Raw genomic sequence first — 27952 nt, 5'->3', positions numbered from 1 at the left:
TAAGCCTGGCTAACTCGACACAATCTTTTTATATGGAATAGAAAACCAGGTACTGAAATTAGAAACGGCACGAATCGCTTCAAATTACCAATCGTTCATAATAAAAATCAAATGGTTTTGTGCAGTTGAAAATTAATGAAGACAATTGCCCTACACGAGCTGCCATTCAATAACAAAACGGTTCATTTAAAATACGAACATATAGCTCACAAATAATAAATGTCATGTGATTTGACAAGAGAAATATATTTAATATTCACACATTGAGCATACGTTTCTTAATCAATCGTTTTTTATTCAGTTAGAATCGGTTAGTTAATCATTAAAAGAACTTTTTTTTTCACTTTACTTGGGGTCAATTTAAAATGGAAAATATTTTTTTATCGCACTGATTTCATTACAGAAGCAAAATTCTTATCAAAAAATTTACATTACGGTGTCAAAATACATCGGTTGCTGAGTATTATTATCAAAATAACGAATATATATCATTTTTTTTTCGTTCATACAGAGAACAAATGTCAAGGATCTTTCATATATATACAAATCTTAATATATGTCGATCAGTTGTTGTTGAAACTGACAAAAATACGTTTAAAATAGCCGTACTAATTCTCTCAATGGGAAATACTGAAAATGCACAAAAAACTTGCTAAATGCTCATTCTCTCACAAAATTTCTGAATTAAAAAATTCTGAACTCGATCGTGTTTTCGGTTGGTCGATCTGACTTCAGCGTTTTATATTTAGATGAAGTGGCAATTCACGCTGTTTTTTTCAGTCTGTTTACATTTCATCCTAAGCAACAATTTTAGCTTAAATATTAGAAGAGTAAAAATGTGAATGTTTCTCATTTGTTTTGCATGTTTTTCCGGCTTTAAAATGTGAAGCGCGCTAAATTATATGCCTGTACTACAGTGGCGTAAAGTAGGTGGGGTTCAAAACCTCCCGAAATGAAATCGATTTACACTAGATAAAATGAAGTCTTGGAGATGAGATATGAAGAAATAAGCTTGAAAAAAAAATTCTGCTCGCTACGCTCGCAAAACTACCGATGACTGTGCTATTCGGATTTAAAAACAATATTCAGGTTGACTCCAGAAATAAGATACCGGTGTAATTTTAAATCTCATTTTCCGAAGGAATCCACATGGTGACCACTGACCAATGTAGCTCTTGCGCTACATACTGATAATATGAAAACAAAAAATTATACCGGTATCTTATTTCGGCTTCAATGGACACAAAAAAAACTATTTGACCATTTAATTCTGAAAACGTAAAAAAATCAAATCCCCAACAGACATTAGGTTTGAGCTATGAACATAGCGGCTGCTATTTCATAGCCGCTATTTAACTCGTTTTAATGCGTTTATGCATGTTGTGCGTTATTTTCTACATTTCTCTCGTACTCACATTAGAATGTACAAAAGAATAGTAGGCTATGATATTCCCACTCGGTGTTACACACAGCACACGAATTAAATAGCGCCTATGAAATAGCTCGAGTCCAATGTCTGATCCCTAATCAAACAGTATGATTTGTTTTCATTTCATGGTAATTATTCTGGCCGTAGTTTTGAAAGAAAAATCTTGAATTTTCAATTTTAACTCAATTTTCGAAACAAAAATTCTCTGGAGCGATTTTGGTGACTTGATTGTGAAAAATTTGAAATTATTCAAGTTTATTTTTTGAACTTTGTCTCCAGGTATCTCCATCATAACGATCTATGTTATTTTTTCCCAAATAATCTTTAAAAAATTGGCTCGCTTCACTCGCCATGGCTTCTCTATACGTTTGGGAAGTTTGAAAATTGAAAACATCTTATGCTCTTCAATTTTTCACAAATGAAATGGAAGTTACACTAGATAGAATGGACTTTTGGATAGAATTTTCTTTCGATTTGCTAGGGTTTTTGACGAAAAAAAATTAAAACAAAGATTAAATCATTTCGGATCACTTTTCACGATAAAAAAATACTTATAAACCAAATGTGTGTTTTTAAAGGAACGTGAATCAATTCGCATAATTTGAAAGCATCAATCAACAAGAAAATAGAAATTGGATAAAATATATCACCCAAATGGCTTACTTCAAGTGGTTTTAGTTCCTTTCTGTTGCTATAAGTGAGTGAAAAAAAACGATTCGAAATATATAATTGTTTTCGAACACGATCAAAAAATTAGACAAACTTAAAAAATGAAAAATTAAAATGACGAGCGTTAGCAACAACTTCAGTCTGAATGAAGCCAAGAAATGATTTGTGACCATTAAACCGAAACTATGTTTGATGTGGTGTGTCTGTTTTTTCTCTATAGAGATTTGATGGCGAGAAAAAGTAAATTAATTTGTTTGGATTTCTCTGTTTTTTTATTCAAAACATTTTCATTAAATCTTGAGTTTCCCAGCTGTAAAATAAATTCAAAGTGGTTTATTTGCAGCCGCAATGTGAGTTTAAAATTCAGCACAACACAAGAAGAAGTTGTAAATTTAGCATGTTCTGTTAATTGTTATTTCTGATGGCAATTTCAATTTTGCTGAAACTTTCTTTACAACGAAACATTTTACAGTGCTCTCGAACACTTAGTAATAAAATGAATGGTGAGTGGTTTTTGAATTGAGTGATCTCATCTTCTGGTTACTAAATGACCGTTAAATAATCATGATACATGTATTGAGTATATTTTTAAAGTTAGCAATAGGTCGCTCAACGTTGATAAACACATTTGCGACCAATTTCATTATAGCTGGCAAACTAGTGCTCTGATACTCATATTTAGGACACATTCGATGATAATTCCGAATCTATCAAGGAAAAAATGAAAGAAAGTTCATTTTGATGTCAAACCAAATGCTGATAAATTAAATCAAATTCATTTTTTGTTACGCGTGATTTTCTAAGTCTTGAAAATGAAATCACTTTTCTTTTTGAATTTCACTTTTTAATGACAAACAAGCAACACATTGAATCGCAGAAACACTGAAGAACTATATTTTGAATTGAACATGAAAGTTTATTTAGCGCCAATTTAAAACAGAAAAGAACTCCACATCCTAATGTTTACGCAAATGTTTGTGATTCTAGTAATATATATTGCAATCTTCTTTTGTTTTATTTAAGACGATTTTTCATGCGTAAAATAAAATAAATTGATTATCCCATCGTGAAATAATTTTGCGCGTATCACGAAACTTCAAATGGATTTGTTGGTCTTGTTATATTTTAATCATGGAATTATACACTATCATTATTCAAATATGGCTGTTTTTTTTTCAACTTGATTCAGAACTTTTCTATTAACTTTACTAATAAATTGTTTCATTTGCTTTTAAGTGCGAACTAAAATTGAGTTCTTCGTCAATTTTTAACCCAATGATCAAATTTTTGTCAGAAAATCAAAGAAGAATTGCAAACGAAATTTTCAGTTTTATTGGGCTTAAAAAATACACGTTAAAATTGGAAACGATGCAAAACTGACCGTCTGTTAAACTTTCACCAAAGAAATTCTTTACACAGTTTTTTTTACTTGAAACACAATGAAAATGATTGAGAATTCAAAAAAAATTAACTACTACTCAGAGCAACCACGTGCTGCTGCATTCGCTATCCGCGAAAGACTGAATCCAGTTGTGTGACTTTTGGTATGTGAAAGAGTATACTAAAATAAAGCACAGAGCAGCAACAGGAGCAGCAATGTAGCCGAAGCGACCGATATACCTTCGTTCGGTCTGACGGCTGAAACGGATTGTCTACTTGTTTGCAGCATAAGCGCAAATGTTTTCGGCGTATCTTTATCTGGCTTTTGTCGCGAGACAGCGATTGTTTCCGTATGTACTGCATGTAATAGACAGAGTGTATTGTTTAAGCGACGAATAAATTCATATCAATGTGATTTTGTTGTTCGTACGCGTTCACGTTAATACAATGCATTAATCGTTGATTTGATTGCATTTTCAATTAAAACTGATTCACACACATAGTACGCGGCGTTTTCGGTCTTTCTATCATTCTGCATACTACTGTATGTCAGAGTTTCGAATTTTTCAATGCCAATTCATTCAATTATAATTACCATTAGTTAATGTAAATTGAAATTTTCAATTTATTTTTTTCAATTCATTGAATTGAATTTTCAATTACCATTTACATTCAAATTGATAAATGAATTGAAATTTATTTCAATTGCGTGAAGTTGCAGAGATTGATGCCTTATGCGGCATTTGTGCATAGCTAATGTCAAAAGTGAGGTTAATATTTGAATGCGCACATTCAACAATAACGGTTGCTCGTTGCTGTGTCAATAAGTTTAAAAGAAATCGCAGCAATGAAAACAGTTTCAAATTTTAATTTTTTTAATTTGTATATTAATATTAAATTTTAAATATATATACATTTTAATTTACATTCAAAATGTTATCATAAATGAATTGACGGTAAAAAATTGAAAACAATCGAGAGTAGTATTATGGGAGCCAACTAGAATCTCTGCAACTTCACGCAATTGAAATGAATTTCAATTCATTTCTCAATTTGAATGTAAATGGTAATTGAAAATTCAATTTAATGAATTGAAAAAAATAAATTGAAAATTTCAATTTACATTAACTAATGGTAATTGATTTTCAAATAAATGAATTGAAAAAACTAATCATTATTTCAAACTCTGCTGTATGTTAATGTATTGGCCCTTAAACACTATGCTCATCCACAAAAAAAAGCGAATCGTGATTGGTGATTGTCTCGTACAGAGTCAACTTGCACAATTCATGCATTTTAATCATGACCACAGCAATGAAACGACAACAACAATAACACATATTTTTACTGTCAAAATTTTGATGTCAAATGGTGTCGACATTGGTGACGGTATTTTGAAACAGACTGTGTAATCCATATTCATCGTATATGATCCTATGTAAAGTTCTATACTTGATCTAGTTCACATTGGCGGTTCAAATCGTTTATGTCCACTAGCGTGGACATGGACTGTGTGTTTCTTCTGTTACATGTACGTTGTAATGGACAAGTATAGTAACATAGCGTCGTTCAAATAAATTTAAAAATCCGTCACTCGTGTCGACACCATCTAGCACGGTAGTAGGGATTTCATTGCTGCGATCATGACCGCTGTTCGGACATGTAAAAGTCGAGTAAATATTTATGAATAAAATTATCAATTCGATTGGGAGAGAAAAACGGACCGAGAAAATCTTACTAAAAAACTTTCGATAGATTTTTGTCAGTGAGATCTCTCTCACTGCTCTGGAGCAGTACAGAGCAGTAGTACAAATACATGATATACATATTGAATCTAAATTTACATTTGATGGATTCTCCGCACTTTATGCTAAATTCATTCGATTTGCTTTTGCATGCAATTCCAAATTGAATTAGCCGTTATGTTTTAGAAGTTTGACACAAACAGCTGCTTTACTGTCTTTTTAGTAGCTCAACGTGCATTCAAATGAAGCGGCTAATAATTCCCATGGAATGTTTATTCATAAACAAAAACTTTGAAATTTGTGTGCATGTCAACCGTATTCGATTACGTAATCGTTTTTCCATTTGTTTTCAAGTTCATAAGAATATTATTCAATAAAAAAAGAGTTTCCTTTGCATTTGCAAAGATTAGAAGCCAATTTTTTATTTGATTAATAGATATATTCCTGCAGTTTGGTTGATTTAGAATTCAACATAACACTTTGTGCAAACATTAAAATTGCAAACGGGAGATTGTATCAGAAAGGTAAATGAATTCTTTTGCTACAATGCTTTTAATGGCTATACGATTATTGTTTTCGACATCAAATTCTATGGAGATGTAGAGAACAAGAATACTCCTTCAATTTATCTGAAAAATGTGTGTAGAATAAGTTTAGCTGTAACAATTGTTGTATTGCCTTCGCGGACTAAATTGCAAACGATGTATAAAACATTGGTTTGTCAGGATTTGTAGGCTCCCACCGATAAGAATCATCTATTGAACTTTGATTTGAATTGCTCACGAAATGAGCCGCGACTAGAAGGCGAAAAACAAAATACAAATTATGTGTTATGTTTGAGAGTTGTGTGCTGATATGCATGGTCTGGAATTGCACACATATGCCCCGAGTGATTTTTATTTTCACGATATATCATCACCACGAAGAACGCAGCAATTTATCAAAATTCATCATAGAAAAAGCAGATTCCTTTCGAATATTTAATTTAATAAAGGTTTGTTGTGCTTGAAAAATTCCGTACGTCGGCTTTTTATATATGACAGACAAATTGATTCGGTATGAAGTCTGGCAAACGGAAGAGATTGAGCAGAATATGTGTAAGTGTATGTGTGTGTGGCTCTTTTGAAATGCAAACCATGGCACGTATAAATGTAAATTCGACTGAAAATACCTGTGTTTCATTTGATCGATTTGGGTGTTTCGTTTACTTAAAATATTTTGTCGCTTTACACCGAAGAAATCGCGCGCATCGGCCGATTGATAAAATAATAAAGAAAAAAGCGAAAAATATTAACAAAACGTTAGTTGTTTGCATTTCTTTTGTTCTCGTGTTCCGCGTGTTCCCAAGATGATGTCTGCCCATGTACAATGTGTACATATACAATTTACATTTTTAACTTCTACGAATGACCGTGTTTCATAAGCGAGCTATCACATACCTGAGATCGCTTTGGCTGAAATGCTCATATTACGAATTAAATGCATATTAGGTGCTTGAGTGCAAAAATACTAGAAATCATGACAAAGCCGTTTTTTTCTGAAACATAAACCTTTTTGTACAAAAAAGTGCAACATTTTAATTTTCTTCTCTTTCGCTTCTTTTACAGAGCATTTGAGATTGAGTTGGTAAGACGAAGACCTCCTTTAATAATATGAAATATTCCAATATGCGTATTGGAATTTAAAATAAATGAATTGCATTCATTTCAATATATATTGATGTATTTCATCGATAACGATTTGTAACGGTTATAATAACCTATTTTTTTAGCCATCGGAATGAATCAATACGAATGTCAAAATATGCACTCGACACAATCTACTCCGATCATTTACATAACTTTTTTTGCTGCTCTACCGTGTACAAAACAGATGATTTCCATTCATCTCACTTTATAAATGTACGAAAATAATGTATGAACATCGATTTTTATTTTATCTGCCGACCGAAAATTACCAATTTACAACGATAACTGTTCATTTTTATTAAGCGTTGTTGTTTTTTCGTTTGCTTTATTGCTGTTGGCTGTGAAAAATTTCTGAACACATGGTCGTACGATACGCTACATTGTATTCGCAGCCCGACAAATTGAGACTGCGCTGCATAAGACGCACAACGATTTAAATTTTTCTCTTTCATTGAAAACATGTTTTCGCTTCATAAATGCGTTTGTTTATCAATTAGTCGCATGTTGATGTTATACCATCTAAAAATATCCAAAAAGGTGTAGCTAAGAAGTCTATCTTAATTTTGTATCCCTGGGATTGATCATTGTGGTACACATCACTCCAAGCTTGACATCCAGAATTAATCTTGGTAGTTTTTTAGTTAGCACACTTTTGTAGCTTCAAGAATTAGATCATACAATAAAATGAAACCGCAAATGGTTGTACATAAAATATATATTTGGGATCCGACTGATTATTCCATGAAATTTATTAATAGTTCATGTTAGATTTGGCATTTAGCTGAAATGCATTGAACCGAATGGAGTAAATCAACAACCGATAAACATATGGTATCGAGTTGACGGGGAATCTACAAATATTCCAATTTAAACTGTACCAACTAAATAGAATCTATTCTCACTTTGTATTATGAGCGTGCTCACACGCGCTTTAACGCATTGCATTTGTTCCGAATTTGTACATGTTTGCAAGCTCAAACAGACACATACACACACACAGACAGAGAGAGAGAGAGAGAGAGAGAGAGAGAGAGAGAGAGAGAGAAAGAGAGAGAGAGAGAGAGATGATGTTCGGAAGAATCGAATGTGCAGTGCCAAAGGAAATTATAAAAACAAATACGAATAGTGATGACATTTAGTCATGCAAATCGATGTCGTCACCGCGCCGCATAAATAGGTTGCAGTGCGTGCGATACAATGTTAGTGAATCGCATTCGTGATTACTTGAACGCTGACTTAACAATATAAATAAACAACACTAACCGGCTTTGCATATCGTATATAACATTCATCGAGCAGTCAACATGGAATTTAAAGACGATCGAAGAAAAAAACACGAAGCAGAAAAGACGGCAAGGCAAAAGCACACAGAGAAAATATAATACGAAAATGAAATTATTATTTTAGCTGCAGGAATAACTCAAATCAAAACACAGAGATTACTTTGAGCAGCAACAATTACAACAACTGAACGGATTGAACGATCTACGAATTACAACAACGGCGGCGGTGGCGGCGGTGGCGGCGTCTGTTTTATGCGTGTTCTGTTTTGTATCGTTTTATGCCAGTTGGTCTTATTAGTTTTGCAAAAAAACTATGTTCTTTTTACTTTTCCGCACACATAGTGTAAGGTGAAAAGTATTGTAATCGGTCAAAATTTTGAAAACTTCAGAAACATATTTTCTGGACGTTTCTGAGGTCAGAGAACCCGAATCAGGCCGTTTTGAGCATGGTTTTTGTTAATCTGTACGTCGTACGTCGTACGTTGTATGTCGTACGTTGTATGTCGTACGTTGTACGTCGTACGCAAAATTTGTTAGCAAGATTGCCCTCATCGTAGAAACTTAATTCAAAATCAGACTTAACAGGATGATTGAGGGTCCCGATGAATAGAAATCATTGGATTTTGAGCGGGTTTGGTTGATGGAAAAAAATTTCATGCCTGGAGTGATACCTATGAAAAAGAGTCCAATTTTCGTCCAAAAGTCAAACTTAATGTAGACTCAAACACTCAAAAATATGTATTGGGGGGTTTTTTGGCACGAGAAAACTGAATCCGAGGTTAGTTTTGAGATACAATCAATTTTTGATACAGTTTCCTTGAAAAACCGCAAAAAAAATGAATTTTTGTATGGGAGCCATGCCTGTATGCTACCTTAATGACGTGAAACTTTGCACAGACTATTTTTTACACAAAAAATAACATTCTAAAAGTTTGAAGATATTTCAATTAAAATTAGGGGTACCTCCCATACAAAATTTTTGGCTCAATTTTGGTTGAAACCCTTAATTTTGGTTGAAATTTCTCCAAACCCTCCGAATGTTATTTTTTTGTGAAAAAAATAACCTGTGCAAAGTTTAACGCTATTAGGTAGAATACAGACATGGCTCCCATACAAAAATCCAAATTGATTGTGACTTTAGTTGTGGAAAGTGTTTCAAAAATAATTTTTATGCCAAAATTAACGTCAGACATATTTTTTTATAGTGTTTTGTTAGAAAATAGAATACTTTCAAATGTCGTACAAATGGGTTCATCATGAAAGTGTGAAAAATCTTTTCTCGAGTACCTCTGCTATTAAATTAAAGAATATTTCGATGTCAAGGTTTGAACATATTTTTTCTAGTATTTTTTGGTCTCAAAATTTACGCCGCTTGAAAGGCTTGAAAAATCGAAAAAATGATATTTTGAACTTTCTTAATAAAATACGCAACTACCACCGTGCGGAAAAGTTCGTCTTACTCCCGTAAGACTCTTTATTTATTATTTTCTTTCATAGTTGCTCGCACAGTTAATTTAATAAAAATCGCACAGTTGTTAATTCATCCAATTTTTTCAGGCAATTATAAAAGAGACGTTTGTTTTGACAATGCGGTGTGATGGCGATTCGCCGCTCTTTGCTCTAAAAATAAACTTATGAATTGGTGGAGAAAAGATATTATTTTTTATAGCTATTTTTTTTTTCAAAATGTGTCATTATTTATTCAGTTCCATTTAATGCATATTCTTCCTCTGTTTAATTTTATTAAGTTTAAAAGATGTATTTATATATAATTGCATCATAATTCGGCGTTAAATTATCAATGTGACTCCCATTTAGAGAGTGAATCACAGATTTCTACGCAATGTATTTTATAACCGGGGATTGCGTTGACATATTTATATGTAAACGTCAGTGGCATCTAAACCGAAAACGCCATCTTTGGTTACACAGCAGTAGCTATTTCTGTGAAAAAATGTTCACTTTAATTTAAAATAAAATAAAAGTATTCAATTTTAATCCCACATTTTTTTTGAAAAAAATCCTTATTTGAATCATTGAAACCATATTAAAAATCATTTGTTGATACAAAATTCATTTTATTATTAATTGCCATCGATTTGAAGGAGCGAAATTGACAGTACACTGTAGAGATTAAAGAAACAATACATACACAAGCATCACATGTACGCTTAAATTGGTCATCACAGAAACGAAGCTGAGCATGCGCACATGTATTAGTATTTTCATACACAGCATGTTTCGTTCTTCTGTTATAAAGTGTGATGTTTGTCTGTATATATTGTTTCTATATGTTTTACTCCATAAAATCGACGACAATTAAAAAAATGAATTCAAAAAAATTGTTTCATGTTTTGTTTTAATAGGATTTTTCAAATAGTCGGGACTAGACTTGAAACCTTTTTGAATGTATATTAAACTATTTAATTTGAACCAATCAATTGGTTGGTTAAAAAATTCGCAACAGATGGGGAATAAGAGATGGCATTGTCGTAGATTTGGGAACGGACAATAGTCATCATATTACCGGGCTTGTATTTTATGCAAATGGATGAGCACAACATTAATTCAACAATTTGTTGTTCTATCAATTTGCGGCTGTTGAATGATGAAACACTTCATTAACTTGAAATTAACCGAACCAATTTATGCTTTTTTATAAATAAATGTCATAATATTTCATCATAATTCGAGGAAAAATATCCAATGTTGATGTTCAAGGATCTCATGGTTGGACACAACACAAATTATTAGGTGAAAATGCAGCTCAATAAAAACTTAAATATAATTTAATAAAGTACTTATGTTCTCTCGTTCAAATGACAGAGAAAAAAAATCGTGTCAAAACGGTTAGTATAAAGAGCACAATGTAAATTTTATCGATTCCCTCAAAAGTGGTTCAATTTTCGCCCAATTTTACGGAAAAAAAAACGTTAAATGGTAATTGCTTCACCATCTTGACTGCCATCACTGTCGTTGTCGCCGTCATCATCGTTACCACACACGATTCATTTCGGTACACTTAAAAGAGAAATTACTTTGGTACTCGATAATTTGTGTCGTCGCTATTAATCTATCGTAAACACACATGCCGTGAAGAACTTGAAGCCGCTTACAAAGTGTAGCATTTTTTTCTAATTACAAAAGCACGGTGCCGACTAATCGAGCGAGTTAATTTAAGAAGTGCATCTAAAGAGCATGTAACCGTGTCACACACTTAGTCGTGCTCTTTTATTTGCATAAGAATGTGATGTTGCATTTAAGATGATAGAAAAGATATGATATCGTCAAGGTCTGGACGAATATCAGGATGCAAAACATGATTACGGACGCTGACTATTCTTTTTTTTCTCTCTTTCAACATTGACATTATGCTGTTATATATCAAATTAGTATAATAGTGTATGCTTTGTAGCTCAATTTTTTAACCTATTTTGTACGATAAACACATTCACTTGTTGACACAAGTAGTGTGGAAAATTAGTTTGCGTAGTCAGTCGCATTAAAAAGGATTTGACACAGGAACACAACGTCAAGGTATAAAGAATCGATAGATGTATAGAAAAAGAGATTGAGTTGAGGTTTTAATCATTTGGTATTGAATGTCAATCAAAGTTGCTGACTCGATTATATTACATAAATATGCGATTTGTCATTAGAAAAACTTGAACGCTGTGTAAGACACGGGGATATAAAAAATGCGTTTACACAGCATTTACTGCAACCGTACGAATCAATAGACCGCAATGAAAAAGTTGGATAACGACTTATATGATTTTTTTTTCTTTTTTTACGTTGACGAAAAGGAAACGATATTTGTCATTGACGTTGATTGCACCGCGTGAACTTTAAGTTGAAGTGACGATGTGCAAGTTTTCAACACATCGCCCGTTGCATTGGAACGGTCTGGTACGACAATTAAATTGTGAATAACCCGAAACAATAAATTCACAAACAGATAAACACGAAACGAAAGTGCATTTAAACATTGCAAAACAAAAAAACAAACAACACACTGAATTGGGTTTCGTTTGAACAATTTGATGAAAAAACAAAACAGAAAAAATAACAAGAACAATTTGATGATTGTCTTTTTTTTCTACGCGCTATTATTCGGATACATTCATCATGAATATACGCTCATTGTTTGGCGACAACAACCTGTGTGCAAAAATTCAAATTTTCCATCCCTTTAAAATGGCAATTGCTAACGTCCCGCATGCTCTCACAAGTGTTTACACAAGAGGCAGTAAATTTTCCCAAGAAAATGGTTCTGTATGCTTATGTGTATGTGTACTAACAACCATCAGCAACGAAAAACTTTGCCCATACATAAATTGGTCCTCAGAGGTGAAATAATGGACGTTTTTGGCTTACCATTGAATCAAACGACAACTACAAGCGATTTTTATTTACCCATTTTTATGAAAGAGGTAACAATAAACGAAACTAAAACGACAAAAAAACACGGTAAAAGTTGTTGACACAACGATCACAGTGGTCATTCATTTGATAGAATCAAAATATATTTATTATAGTAAATTTCAAGATTTTTCACCTTCATTGAAAGTATTAATAGACCAAGAGCCACTCTAACAAGTAACTTTTTTTTTTTTGCTTTATGTCAGAAAACTATATTGAACCATGCAGCTAGACATACACTAAACAAATAATTTTACGTCTGTCATTACAGTCACCCACTTCGCGAAATCTGCACTATTATTCGCGGATAGAAAACACATCAATTAATAAAGCGAGCTGCATGTTTGATTTTCTGGAATATATTTTTTCTTTGCTCAAAGATTCTTCGATTAAAATTTCTGCATGAATTTCCGCATTGTTTACAAAATCTGCATGAATGAATTATGTAAAAAAAACTATCAACTTTTTTGTCAGCTTTATGTCTGAAATTTTAAACATCGATTTTACTTTTCCGCACACACCTAGTGTGTAAGGTAAAGTATTGGAATCGGTCGAAAAATTAACACCCATCAAAAATGTGTTTTCTGGGTGTTTTTGGGGCCAGAGAACACGAATCTAGCGTTTTTTCGATGTCCCAATGTATGTGCGTACCCTGTACCCTGTACCCTGTACCCTGTACGCTGTACCCTGTACGCAAAAATTTGTTAACACGATAACTTTCAAACAAGAAAAGTAATTCAAAAACTCCACAGGATGATTGGGGGTGCCGAGGAATAGAAACCATTAGATTTTGAGCGACTTTGGTTGAAAGAGTGACGTGTCATGTCTGGTGTGATGCCCATGGACATCCATGGGAAAAAATCAATTTTTCTTCCAAAAGTGATATTTAATGTATTTTTATAAAAATACCTGTTTATAAACACTCAAAAATATGTATTGGGGGTTTTTTGGGTACGAGAAAACCGAATATGACGTTAGTTTTGCGATACAAATATATTTCGACACACTTTTCATACAAAAATTTCAAAAAAATTGGATTTTCTATGGAAGCCATGACTGTATGATATCGTAATGAGCTGAAACTTTACACAGGTTATTTTTTTCACACAAAAATAACATACCGAAGGTTTGAAGAGATTTCAATGCATAATAGGGGTACCTCCCGAACAAAATTTCGGATTTTTCGCTCAAAAACGAATTTTTTTTATGGAAGGTACCACTCAATTGTATTGAAATTTCTTCAAACTTTCAGAATGTTAGCTTTTTGTGAAAAAAATAGCTTGTGCAAAGTTTCACATTATTACGATATCATACAGGCATTGAAAAGTCTTTCAAAAATTATTTGTATCGCAAAACTTATATCAGATTCAGTTTTCTCATGAATTCATATTTAGTAAATATTATTTACGGTAAAAGATACGTAATAAATGCATGTTGTGGATCACAGTGCGGAAAAGTTCATCTTACGTAAGTAAGACATTTTATTTTATCATAAAATAACACTAAATTATAAAAATCTGCACTTAAATACACATATTTATTGTTTTCTTCATGAACAAAATTACATGTTTCTAGCTGCATGGTTCAATATAGTTTTCTGACATAAAGCAAAAAAAAAGTTACTTGTTAGAGCGTCTCTTGGTCTATAAAGATCGATTTACGTTAATAATGTTAAAGTTTTACTTCTTTTTTTCCTGTAGCCTTGCCAAAGTCGAATTTCATCATATTTTTTTATCCGTTAAAATTAGAAGCAGTTTAAGTTTCTTATATGTGAAGTTAAAACTCAAAATACAAAAAAGAAACAAGAGAATTATAATAATAAATACACAATAATTGGGAATCTTCTTGTCTCTGGTTTTCGAAAAGTTTTCACCTATTTGATAAACTGTCATAAAAGACTGCTTTGAAAACCGATACGTCCACAAGGTTGACACAAAGAGCGAAAAGTTTTCGGGATGTTTGCCATTCAGGTATATGGCAGAACACACAAAAGGTTGATAAAAGTTTTCCTTTGTGTGTTCCCTGGTACGGTTGTTTATTGGCGCCATGCAGAAAATTATAATTTCATTCGACCATATTTCTCTTTTTCATACCAAACTGATTGTGTGGCATAGTGGATTTGGAAGCGGTATTCGAAACCCAATGAGATATAGCCTAATGCCAAGACTCATGTAACTGTCTTTTAACTGACCCAATTTTTAATTGAGATAGGCAATATAGTGTATTTTTAACATGTTAATTTAACGATTGGGTTGGAATTTGCATGTACAGACAGTAAACACTCTCGCTTTCAATTGAAGAAAATCGTTTTAATTGCTGATAATTTTATGTTCTCTTTGAAATCATAGTTCGAATGATGGAAAATGAAGACAGCTTCATAAGTGTCAAACAAGAAACGGTTAATAACAATCTTAACCATAAAATTCTCATTGAAACCATTTTACATACCGTATTTTATAGAGTTACTTGTATACACGCATATCATGGCATGCCTCACTAGTCTCAAGTGCTAAAAAAACTATTTTACGATGACGAAACTTCTTCGGTTCAAAGATTCAATGAATTGTCAAAACTATAAAATCATCAACAAATAAAAAGGGAGTTCGTTGCGTGAAATTATTTCGGTATCATAGAAATGGATGTTTCTCTCACTATTAAAACATTGCATAACCATTTAATCGTGACTGGAGAGCGCTTATTTTCATTCAATGCGTTGATTGGCCATATGGTGATGATGCCTACAAATGTACTCTTGATTTGAACAAACGAGAATTTTATAGTTCTGAGTGTGCCTTAAGTAAACGAAAATATGCGCGTGAAATCACTACGTTGCTTATTCCATGCATATTTGTCTGACATCATCGCCGACATTAATTGAACAAAAATATGAACAATTAGATTGTCATTTAAGCGATTGATACTGCTTAAACATTGTTTAGATTTTATTCTCTTATTTTGATCCTAAAATTGTTTTAATAAATTCTCCGCAATCAATTCAGATGGCCCAAATCAATTGTGAAAATTGATTGAAATGCACTAACTGAACCATGAAAAATTTACAATTGAACGAGAAACGGAAAGAGAATCATATTTAGCGTAATAATTAAAATTCAGAGCCATACCAAAGAGCCGCGTAGTGTCGAAAATAAATATTCTGAATATGAAATGGGTGAGAGAAAAAGAGTGAGTGGAAAAAGACAGAAGTGAAAAAGAATCAGAGAAAACGTTAATGGCAACATATGGAAAATTATTTGCTTGTTCTGTCAGAAATTTGTTGACTGTGCAATTGTGTATGGTTGCAATCGACAAAACACAACCGAAAACGAATCAGTGCCAGCATAAATGGCAATGACAGTACGAAATGGATTTAAGTTTGGTTACCTTTTCAAATTAAAACTATGCTCAGAGGAGAGCTGGATAATATCGAAGAGGGGTAAGGTTATGGCTTTTGAATTTAATTTTCGCTGCTTGCCACACTCTGTGTCCTTTTTGTACTTTTGTTTATTTTGATTTGGTTTTTATGCTTTATTTTCTGATGTCTATCTCATTCTCCCTAGCCCTCTTCTCCCGATAACTCGAACTGGGCGATAAAACAAATCGATGGAACACTTGTACACGATGAAAACTAATTTACCAAAAGCTTTGCATGACAGAAGACTAGCCGAAAGGCGTGCAGAGATAATAAACCTGAGCATTAGATTCGAAATGTAGCACATTGTTTTGCAGCTCATCTATATATGTATATAATATATACTATATATAGATATGCACTTTATTTCGCTTACCATGCGACAAACATACAACACACATACACATACAAAAGTGACGATTCGGTGCTTAATCAAATTGCAAACACGCGTTTTGTTTGCAACTTGTTTATACAGTGTGAGCAGCATAAAAACAAAAAAAACGCACATATTACTCGTTGACTAAATGACAATACATGAGACAGACCCACAACGGTGCAAGTTGAGCTCTAGAGCACTTTTAAAATTAAACTACCGCATGCATCTACTAAAATCATCTCGATGCAGAATATCATTTGCATCGTCACTCTGTCAAATATATTAGAAAATCTTATTATTTTGTTGTTTCAATTCGACTATGCAAAATACAAGTTGCTACTTTGATGGGAAAAAAGTATTTATTTTAGGTGGACTTTGTTTCGACTAATCATAGAACTCGAAACAGTACAGTGTACTACATATTTTATTATTATTAAGAACCCCCGTGAATAAAAACCTATCAGCTAGTAAATGACACAATGGCACCCATTAAATGTAAGCCGAATGAGGAACTTTGATATAGTAGCGTGACCAAGATGCTCAATTAGTAGTCTCTCGGCTATTTGTCGTTCCAGTTACTAAATCATTTGAAATTTCATTCCTTAGTTGAGTTCTATCGCGCAGAAAAACACATTTTTCGGTGGATGTTTTGCTTATGCTTACGCAGTGTGAAATTTTTTAAAACAAACTTTCCACATCACAGAAGCATTTGTTCATTTTTGAGCACATAGACACACAAACATACAGAGTGACATTACAATAATGAAGTTAAAAATCCAATCATTAGAACTAACACAACAAGCACTTGCTTATAAAACAATTACTTTTCACAATATGACACAGAATATTAATGTGTGTAAGGAAGTCAAAATACTAAAAGCATCGAATATATTGCATAAAAGGTCATTATTTATTCATGAGTTAGATGATTTAAATACGTAGGCGACTATTTAAGTTTCTTCAATATGTATGTTTTAGTATTGCCCGATGCAAACCATTGTCATATTCGTTAAGTTTAACATTTTGTAGCATAAACGTTCTCAGAACGTTTTGTCATTCGATCGTTATTTGTATTGTTTACCGTAACATGTAAATTGCGTCTCAGCCAAAAAATGAATTTTACTCGTGAAAATTTTCGAGCGATTATTTTTTTCCACTTTCGATTGGGTGTATCACAACAACAGTGTTTTGATCAACTTCATTTGGCCTTTGGCGATGAAGTACCAAGTCTTCGGACAATTTATAATTGGTACAACGAATTCAAGCGCGGTCGCCTATCGCTCATCGACGAGTTCCGCGAAGGTCGTCCAAAATCAGTTGTTGTACCAGAAAACATCGATGCTGTCAGAAATATGATAATGGAAGATCGTCATGTAACATATCACGAGATTGAGGCATCCCTGGGCATTAGTGCGACCAGCGTATTTAAGATTTTACATGAACATTTAGCTGTCAGAAAGATTTGCTCTCGTTGGATACCACATAATTTGACAATCGCTCAAAAAAAGGCTCGTGTCGATTGGTGTAAACAAATGCTCAAGAAATTCAATCGTGGTGTTTCAAAATCCGTGTATTTTATCGTCACTGGTGGCGAATCATGGATCTACGCGTATGAGCCCGAAACTAAACAGCAGTCGACTGTATGGGTCTTTCAAAGTGAAGATAACCCAACAAAAGTTGTTCGAGCTCGAAGTGTTGCGAAGCAAATGGTCGCCTGTTTTTTCGCGATAAGTGGTCATGTGGCAACAGTTCCACTAGAGGCTCGTAAGACCATCAATTCTGATTGGTACACCACCATTTGTTTGCCCGAAGTGTTTGGTGAAATAAGAAAAAACAACCGCCGTCGCAAAATAATTCTTCATCATGATAATGCGAGCTCTCACACATCTCATCAAACAGTCGATTATTTGACCGGTCAAAAGATCGATTTAATGGGTCATCCGCCGTACAGTCCTGATTTGGCACCCAACGATTTCTTTTTATTCCCGAGCGTGAAGAATAAACTGCGTGGTCAACGATTTTCATCGCCCGAAGAAGCAGTTGATGCGTTCAAAACACACGTTTTGGAGATATCACTTTCGGAGTGGCATGAATGCTATGACAAATGGTTCGAGCGAATGCAAAAGTGTATTGATCATCATGGCGAATATTTTGAAAAACAATAAAACCATTTTCGATGAAACCCCATTGTCTTATATATGTTTTTGAAAAAACTTAAATAGTGACCCTCGTACTACCAACTATTTGAACGGTTTTTCAATGTTGAAAACCACATAAAAATTGTGAGCCCAATGCATTATTTAACAGCTAAATATCTTTTCTTTGGTTGGAAATCAGCACATTTCTTAAAGAACTTTCTGATTCGTAATGAAAATCTCTACATTTCCAAACACAATTCAGTAATATATCAGACTTTTTTCTACCTCTTCAAGGATAAATATAACAGAGAAGTGAAAAACGGGCGATTTTCATGCTGTTTTTTGGTCGTGTTTTCTCTAACATCTGTATAGAAAGTCTTTGGAATAAATTCAGACGTTCGCCATTTGAACAACAAGCATACAATATTAAATTCGTTTTTATTGGTATAAACCTTTATTCATAGACTATCGAATAGCATATTCACTTTACACTGAACGGACCATTGTCTTCGATTTTTCTCAGAATGCGTCGAACCATCGAAATTATGTTCTGGACAACCGATTTGTCGATTTCTTTCAACTTTCTCTCAATCCATCCAACCAATTGTTGCACGTTTCAAGTATTTTGGACCTTCGCCTATAACATACATCCAAAAACATACAAGAAAGAATTAATTTGGTGCCTTTTTCTGAAGTTAAAAAGATGGTCCTTTTTTCATGGAAATGCTATTTTTTAAGAAGTGAGCTCTTATTGTGGTTTTTTATGCTTGCAAAGAAACAATATTTGGTTGATAATGGAGCATGTAATGGAGGTTTTACCTTACGTTAAAGTACTTATTTTTCGAATAATGGCTCCAAGACACCTTTCAAAGAAGATCCTACCATACAAACACCCTTTTATCAAAGTTCGGTTTAACGACGTCTCTAACCTTATATAGTAGTTCCCTAACATAATCAATGCAAAAGAAACCACTTGCATTTGATTCATGGTTCGATTTGGCTATGAATGTTTCACTATCCAAAATGATGAATCTTTCAGTGCAACATGCTATAGGGTGAAGTAAGCACCCAATTTTTGACACCCTTTAGAAGTTTTGCGTAATTTATTTTGCTGATTCCTAATGATCGTGTCTAAATCTATTGTTTTGGTTCGAAGCCTGATCATGCCCGTAACTAACAACACCTCTAATGCGTATTCCGAGTACTAATCGAAGTTTGTGACAATATGGCCGTCACAGTTTGGCAAAATCATAATGAATCGATTAAACTTCGTTAAACTGTTAAATTAAAACAGTACAAATAAATAGATTTAAATTTTTTACATTTTTGAAAATAAAAAATCTTTTGTTTTTTTAATTTTGTGAGATTTTCTGTCCACAATATTCAAAAATATTAAATCAACAAAAATGAATTGGTTGACATAACCTCACTTTTGTGTCACAATCGTGATAAACCGATTAAATAATTATTAAAACAGTAGAAATAAAAATATTTTCATTTTTTACATTTTTAAAAATAAAAATTCTTTGTTTTGTTTTGTAGTTTCCGGTAGTTTCGTGAGATTTACTGCACAATATTCAAAAATATTAAATTAATAAAAAATGAAGTGGTTGACATAACCTCACTTTCGTTTTAATAATTATTTGATCGATTCATCACGATCGTGACACAAAAGTGAGGTTATGTCAACGAATTCATTTTTATTAATTTAATATTTTTGAATATTGTGGACAGAAAATCTCACAAAATTAAAAAAACAAAAGATTTTTTATTTTCAAAAATGTAAAAAATTAAAATCTATTTATTTCTACTGTTTTATTTTAACAGTTTAACGCAGTTTAATCGATTCATTATGATTTTGCCAAACTGTGACGGCCATATTGTCACAAACTTCGATTAGTACTCGGAATACGCATTAGAGGTGTTTTTAGTTACAAGTTTTATACAGGAAATCCTATACCATGATCGGGCTTCGTTTTGGTTCAAATTTGGATGTACTGTAACCATAAAAATCACCAAAAATTATTTTTTTCTTGACCAACCCGGTTTTCGGTACTTGATGACAATTTTGAAGGGTTTGAGCATTTATATTGGGAATACGACCATAATTTTTGCTTTTTCTAGAATCTTCATCTTCATACTAAGTCCATGAAACAAGATACATAGTTCGGAGACAGATTGGTTCATCTTTAGACACATGCAGAATTTGTTTTGAACTTAGCTGTCCAAAATCATTTGAGACACTTTTTCGTAAATCCAATTTGTACGCCATCGCGGTTGGAAATTTTTCTGCAGTAGACTAGGAGACCCGTTAAGTCTCCTATGTGAATTGGTTGACATTTTTTGTTTATGTAGCACAATAAACTGCTGAATTTATTCCAAAGACTTTCTATACAGATGTTAGTACAAAATTGAATGTGTACCGCACAGCATGATATTTTGAAATGGAAAACTAAAGAAAATATAGATAAATCATTTTCACTGTGGATAAGACATACAGAATGTCGATAAATTTGGTGACTATAAATTGTATTCCATTCTATTTTAACGTTTGTTGCTTCCGCTAAACCGGGGCCGGTATTCTAATGCCACTTTCCGATCAATTTGTTCGGAATTATTCCGAAAAACATATTTCTATGAATGAATATTGTTTTGAATAATATTGTAGCACATAACGAGAATAATAGTCGTTATTCATAAGACAAAAAAAATAAACAATATTCCACTTATTTTGTTCGGAATTATTCCGACACCTCTTTCAACAGTGGAATTATTCCGACAATATATTGAGCGGACTATTCATTTGAAACTAATATTTTTTTGTCTTTTCAACGTTTGGCGTCAAATATGTACACCAAAAGTACCAAAATATAACTTTAATAGAGCTCTACATTTGTCGCCAAACATTGGAAATATAAAAAAAAATGTTACACACTCAAAATACTAGCTACAGTCAGGCGCTGAATCGGACTGAAAACAATAGAAGTGGTTGTTATAGTGATTGTAGTAATGTGATTGTTGATATAATTATAACAATAATTTTTATTGTTTTCCCTCAGCTGAGTTGTTTATATAAACAAATGATTCCGAACGATTTTTATGGATTGTTCTAGAATACCGGCCCAGTTTTTATTATTTGGGTCAAACTCAGTAAATATTTTCAATTATATTGTGATACGTGGAAACTTACCTCTGTGTTGATTTTGCGTTTTTGAAGGACAATTCTGCTCATCGGTTAAATCACTACAATCATGCACACCTGTTTTCAAGCAAAAGATACAATTTTTCATTATACATCAATATGTGTGTGAGAGAGTAACAAATGATGTATTCACCGTTGCACAATTGGGATTTCAGGATACATCTTGAACTATCGCATGCAAACTCATCATCATTGCATTCTGAAAAGACCAATAAAAGCTCGATTACCATATTGATTATTATTTATTTAATTACACCAAAAATATCGAGAAATTGCATAACGTTTGAGTATATTTTGGATGAAAAAATACTGAAATTTTGGTATTTTTTGTCGTAACATTCGTTTTTAAAATTGTTTATTTGATTTTCTCACCCGACCTACACCGTTCTGGATCTTCGTCTTCACCTTCTGGGCATTGGGGTACGCCATCTTGAAAAAAATTAAATTGTGCATTAATTACATTTTTCATGGAACAAAAAAAACCAAAAACAACGACAACATTTTGAAAAACTCCCATCTTGCAATGTGAACTCTTCACATATTTTATTTTTCGTTGCATTGTTTTAATGCGCGTGTATTTTCCAAACATTTGCGCATTTAATTCCAGAAAAAAAAAACCAGAAATATTTACCACAAAAATGTACTTCGCAGATTTTGAAATGTGGATTATTTGGGCATTCGACCACATCGTCGGCACGACATTGATTTAGTGGATAGGGACTTGATGATGACGAAGGGATATCGGTATCAATATCATTGTTATTATCAGTACTCTCATTATAATCTAATGCTTCATTTTCAGCTTCATCTTTATTTCTATTTCTGCTGTCTTTTTCACCTCTTTCACCATCATCTTCATAACTAACATTTCCATCAGATTCGGCGGTACCAGTAACCAATTCGATCTCATTGTCACGCTTTAAATCCGATTCTAAACCATTTTTGGTAATATTTTCGTCAAACAACATAAAAATATAGAGTTAAATCAAAGAAAATAATGGATAAAAAAATATGATTGAATATAAATTTGAATTCAGGCAAATCAAAAATTCCAAATTGGTTATTTCAGTAAAATGATATGAAAAAAAATAACGTTAACATTAACCATTAATTGAATCGTTGCGGCGAAAGAGTAGCTCTTATTTTTCTCCAAATAATACTGCAACATAAAGTTTTTTATGAATAGTTTATTTGTTGTATTACAACAAATAAACCGTGTGAAAAAAACTTCATGTTGCAGTATTATCTGGAGAAAAATAAGAGCTACTGTTTCGCCGCAACGATTCAATTGTAAATAACAATAAGCGTGTTTAAGTGTATATGTATGTGTATAATATGTAACAGTAAAAGATTATCGAGTCATGTAAATCGTGTTTATTAGAATATTAACAGCCGTTACACCACTGTTATAAATGTGTCTCGTGTGAATATATTTATATTAGTGTAAAAGCGATCACCACCACGGCATGTATGTATCCCAGGAGTAATTTGAATATTTGAATAAAATCTCGACCGAAAATTGGTTCACCTTTAGCATTTTGGCTGCCGGTTATCATGCCATCCGATGAGCCTTTGATTTGAGTTTTGTTCTTGTATTCCATAACTTTTTGTATTGTAGTCTTCTGTATTTTTGGTGGCATTTTTAATGGCGACCTTGTTGTAGATGTTGTAGTTGTTGTTGAACTAGACATTTTTGTCGTTTGTTGTACAGGTTTCTTTGTTTGAGTTGTCATTTCCGGTTTCTTGGTACTTGTTGAAATGGTTTTTGGAGTTGTTTGAGGCTTTTCTGTTGTTTTTTTGGTACTTGTTGAAATGGTCTTTGTTTTAGTTGTTTGAAGCTTTTCTGGCTTTTTTGTTGTACTCATAACTTTAGTCGTAGCTTTAGATGATGTTTTCTGTTGATTCTGTGTCGGCTTGGCAGTTGATGATGAATGACTTTGTGGAGTTATTGTTGCTATGCTTTTTTTCGTTGTAGTCGTTGTGTTTGGCTTTTTCGTTGTTTTTGATTTTTTCGTTGTACTTTTTACAGTTGTGGTAGTAATTTTCGATTTGACAGTGGTCTATTTTAAAAAAGTGTGAAATTTAGAAATCGACCGAACCAAACTTTTGTGTTTATAGTGGTTTTACATTTCATAAGAAAAATTTGGCGAAAAAATCTTTTTATCAAATTTTCAAAATATCAAACACAAAATATGTATCAATCTGACTTATAAACATACACACACACTATGAAATATAATGCTTGAATATATGAATGATTCGTGTTTTTTACTAGTTCACGAAGACAAAAATCGTCCCATTCATAATTCCAATAAAGTACCTTCGCGGTTGTTAAAATTGGCTTTTTTGTAGTTGTCATATTTTTATTATTATTTACGCTCGAAGAATATGCAACTGTAGTTGACTCTGTTTTCATTGTCGCCTTCGTTATGAGTGGTTTGCTAGTTGTCGTTGTGTCAACTTCATTTGATTGTGTTGTGCTAGAGTTTGTTGTGGATGGTAAATTCGTTGTCGATGTTTCAATTGATTTCGAAGTCGTGCTTTCAACGTTGCTACTATTGGAAGTGCTGCTATCAACTTCAGGTTTGACAGTCGTCTATTTAGAAGTATTCATATAAAATTCTAGAATTTGATGAAAATATTTGGTTGGTTTCAAAACGAAAGGGCAGAATATCTTGGTGCATCATCGAGGCGATTTCATGCCTTTTCGTTTTAGAAATGCCATGATTTTCAATATATCCTTCAAAATATTTCACTTAATTCGTTCTCCTGTCAAATGTGAAACGAACTATCGTTTGGAAATATTCGCATTTTCTGGATGAAGGAAGGATCCTTAGGTGAATAATAGTAACAGAAATCTCCATAGATAATACCTTCACAGTAGTTGTCGTTTCAGAATTTTCCGTGCTAACTTTCATCGTAATTGTTGTTATATTCAAATTACTTTCTCTGCTAATAGGTGGCCTCAATGTAGTTTCTTTTGTTGCATTTGTCTCTTGTTGCTCAGTTGTATCAACAGGCGAAACGAGTGTCGATGTTTCGGTGCTTGTCGACAATTCGGTCGTTGTTTCATTGATGATGGAGAAATGAATTGCTGGTGTGGTAGCACAGGACAGCTCATCGCTTTTATCATCACAATTAGCAATACCATCACACCAACTATCCAATGGAATGCATTTATGATCACTTTTACACTCAAATTCAACATCATCACAAATGAAACTGAACAGTTCATCATTGTCCGGAAATAAATCTTTATCGTCAAATATATTGTCATTGTAATCAGTATTATCATCTTTTGGGTATAGAGTCGTTGAAGCCAATTTTTCCGTAGTTGTTTCATTGATTGAACGAATTGTTCTTTTCAGTTTGTGATTTGATGGCTTAACTAAACTTGATTCACATTGATTTGATTAGAGCCGTTTATTGATTGTGCGGTTAAGCAAGCCAAACACATATCAAAAGCAATACAAAATAGGTAAATATATTCAATATCATTACATATGTACAGTAAAAAAAAACAATGATGTCCATTTCAAATATAGACGTATATAATGCCAAATACAACACTTTTTTTTTTCTTTATTCTTTGAAGTTGAAATGAATCATGACATTATATTGAAAATGAATAGAAATTACCTCCAATAGCGGTTAACTCATAATAACTATCACGCTCAACAGATAAATCTTCAATTTTTCGTGAATCCAAAGCAGGTCCAATAATTTGTTCGAGCTCATTTAATGCTATTGGCTCGTCGGAAATGATTTCGACCGTTACCCCAATTTTGAATATTTCCTTTCGTGATGGACGACTATGAAAACCAAAAAAAAAAAATTCACTCAATAATAAATGAAAACCATCTCCATTAGTTATCAAGAAGTTCAACTCAAGCAAGTCAATGAATTAAAAATGATGGGGACGCCTCGAATTAAGTCGAGATACAAACAAAATTTAATTTTCACTCACAGAATACGGATTACATGTGTACGAATATGATTTCTACTCTTAACTGGTTTCCTTAATTCATAAAGATGTTCCAATTTTTTTTCAATTTCCTTAGCCTTTGTTTTATATGCTTGTGTATTTGATGCTTCATAGTCTGGACTCCAAATCTGACTCACTTTGAATTTTAATCGGACTAAAAAATGAACGTTTTTTTTAAATATTTATTCAATTACTAAATACCATAATACTTTCACTTTTGTCATAAACTTACAAAATTGCTCCAATAATATTGTTTCAGTGTGAGTTTGTTCAATTTTAGTGTAGCCAGAACCATCATAAGTATCATTTTCATCGTCAGTTGTTGAATCTTCATCTTCTTCTATATTTGAACTATCATCGCCTTGTTCATGATGGTCTAAATAAGATGATTTTATGTGAGTTTAATCTGTATATTTTTTTTGTATTGAACAAAGGAGCGAGTACGACGTTTCCCCCTTTGCTAAGCGAAATAAATCCGATATACGGCGCTGATTTAAATGTCACTCTATGTCATTCCACAATGATACATTTTTTGGCTTGACAATATATAAGCTCTTCATTCAACATGCATAATTTTTGAACGGTCGAGTAAAAAAAAGAAACATATCATGAAATATTCTTCTTACGTTTATCATAAAAATTCTCTATATTTTAAATTTATTTGTTTAAAAATAACAATAATTTCAATTTTTTTTCATAGATTGAACAAGAATCTAATGTAAAAAGTAATACCAATGCGACACCTACCGTTAAAATAGAAAAGGAAACTTATTTGGAATTGTAACATTTTGGTCCGCCATAACAGCATCTTCGTTTTGCTTCTCTGTGATTGGTCAAGTAAAACGAAGATGCTGTCATGGCGGACAAAAATGCTACAATGGATACCAACTAAGTTTCTTTTTGCATTTTTACGGTAGGTGTCGCATTGTCATTACTATTTACATTGGATTCTTATTTAATCGATGAAACATTTTTTGTTGAAATTATTGTAATTTATAAACAAATTAATTTTTTTATAAAAAAAATTTTTTAATAAATTTTTTAATGAAAAATGTTAGAAAAATATTTTATGACATGTTTTTTTTTCAACGATTCAATAATTATGAATGTGTATGCATTTTAAATGAAGAGCTTATATATTGTCAAGCCAAAAAAGTATTATTGTGAAATGACAGAGTGACATTTACATCAGCGCCGTATTATATCGAATTAATTTCGCTTGGCATAGGGGGAAATATTTTGACAGATAGTACTCGATCATTTAACTTACCAGTGCTTTCCGTAGTTGTGGTGCTTTCTTTTCCATCACTTGACGATCCTGAATCCCACCAATCAAAAAAACCACGCTTCGCTCGATTTTTTAATGGGGTTTCATTTTCTTCATTTCCCAATGCTTTACCTATCGATCGTTTGATTCGATTTACATTAGACCAAAGCCAATCTTCATCTCCATCAAATTCATCAATGCTGCGTTTATGATGAGAATTTAGACCTTCTGATTCCAATGGGCCTTCTTCGAAAACGATGTCACTATCAAGTGTAATTTTCTGCAACAAATATGAAAAAGTAGTATAACTCATTAATAAAGTTGAATTGAAAGCATTTTGAAACAGCATGCTTGCAAGGAAGAATTCATTGAATACTCGTAGAAAAACATCGTTAATCCGCATTTTTTTGTTACTACTTCTTTCACTTGTTTCGAAACATGATATGACTCATATTGTCAATTCACTTTTCAGAAAACATCTAAATATAGGATTGGCAAAATTGTTTATGATGAACATATGGAAAACGAAAATCATGCCATGCAAAACAGCCGCGTTCAAAATGGAAGTTAAACTCAGTTTTCATGTCAAATAAACACATAAACAACATGTTTGTTGGTCATTTCATCAAAACAAATTTGTTATATGTGGATTTTGTTTACATTCACGTCTTGTTACGCATCTTTTCCACATGTTTTTGCCTAGGGGCATTTTACTACATATATGCGAATGCCATTTTATAAGAGGTGTAATGCGCTCAATAAGCGTAATGCTTTGTTTGCCGAACTTCGTATAGACAGTGCCATCTATATATAGAATGGGATATTATTTCACAAGTTTGAGAATGAGCGCATATGTTATTCCAAAAATTGTTGAAAAATAATTTAATGAATTGTTTCATTTTTTTGTTTTGAAAGTGAAGTTAGCACAATTACCATTAGATAATTTCTATTTAAAAAAA

The 27952-nt window shown here is 32.6% G+C and overlaps 2 protein-coding genes across 27 annotated transcripts in view; both read right to left on the bottom strand.

Moving 5' to 3' along the window:
- LOC116348276 (basement membrane-specific heparan sulfate proteoglycan core protein) overlaps positions 1–27952 on the bottom strand; it is a 109489-nt gene that overhangs the window by 60454 nt on the left and 21083 nt on the right. For 25 of the 26 annotated variants that reach the window (XM_031779208.1, XM_031779220.1, XM_031779205.1 and 22 more), the window contains exons 3-10: positions 26997–27273; positions 25959–26102; positions 25709–25880; positions 25381–25553; positions 22373–22672; positions 22114–22170; positions 21875–21940; positions 21730–21798 (exon numbers count right to left, since the gene is read on the bottom strand). In XM_031779208.1, coding sequence (XP_031635068.1) covers positions 21730–21798; positions 21875–21940; positions 22114–22170; positions 22373–22672; positions 25381–25553; positions 25709–25880; positions 25959–26102; positions 26997–27273 — 1258 coding nt within the window. Of the gene's footprint in view, positions 1–3479; positions 3614–21729; positions 21799–21874; positions 21941–22113; positions 22171–22372; positions 22673–25380; positions 25554–25708; positions 25881–25958; positions 26103–26996; positions 27274–27952 lie in introns of those variants that run through there. The other variant, XM_031779232.1, reaches the window with a different exon arrangement.
- LOC116348319 (salivary glue protein Sgs-3-like) lies at positions 23170–24474 on the bottom strand. Its single transcript, XM_031779297.1, has 2 exons — positions 24062–24474; positions 23170–23801 (listed from the first exon to the last, which is right to left on the bottom strand). The coding sequence occupies exons 1-2, from the start codon at positions 24155–24157 to the stop codon at positions 23175–23177; spliced, it is 723 nt and encodes a 240-aa protein (XP_031635157.1). The 5' UTR covers positions 24158–24474; the 3' UTR covers positions 23170–23174.

This window comes from Contarinia nasturtii, unplaced genomic scaffold (assembly GCF_009176525.2).
Source record: "Contarinia nasturtii isolate CC-2019 unplaced genomic scaffold, AAFC_CNas_1.1 Cnas_scaffold_2367, whole genome shotgun sequence".
Classification (NCBI taxonomy): Eukaryota; Metazoa; Arthropoda; class Insecta; order Diptera; family Cecidomyiidae; genus Contarinia; species Contarinia nasturtii.
This window is presented reverse-complemented; position numbering and strand designations above follow the sequence as displayed.

Coding starts and splice junctions, on each gene's coding strand:
- LOC116348319 (XM_031779297.1), bottom strand. CDS start 24,157: ATGAAAACAGAGTCAACTACAGTTGCATATTCTTCGAGCGTAAATAAT. Junction 23,802..24,061: donor CAATTTTAACAACCGCGAAG/GTACTTTATTGG, acceptor TTTTTAAAATAG/ACCACTGTCAAATCGAAAAT.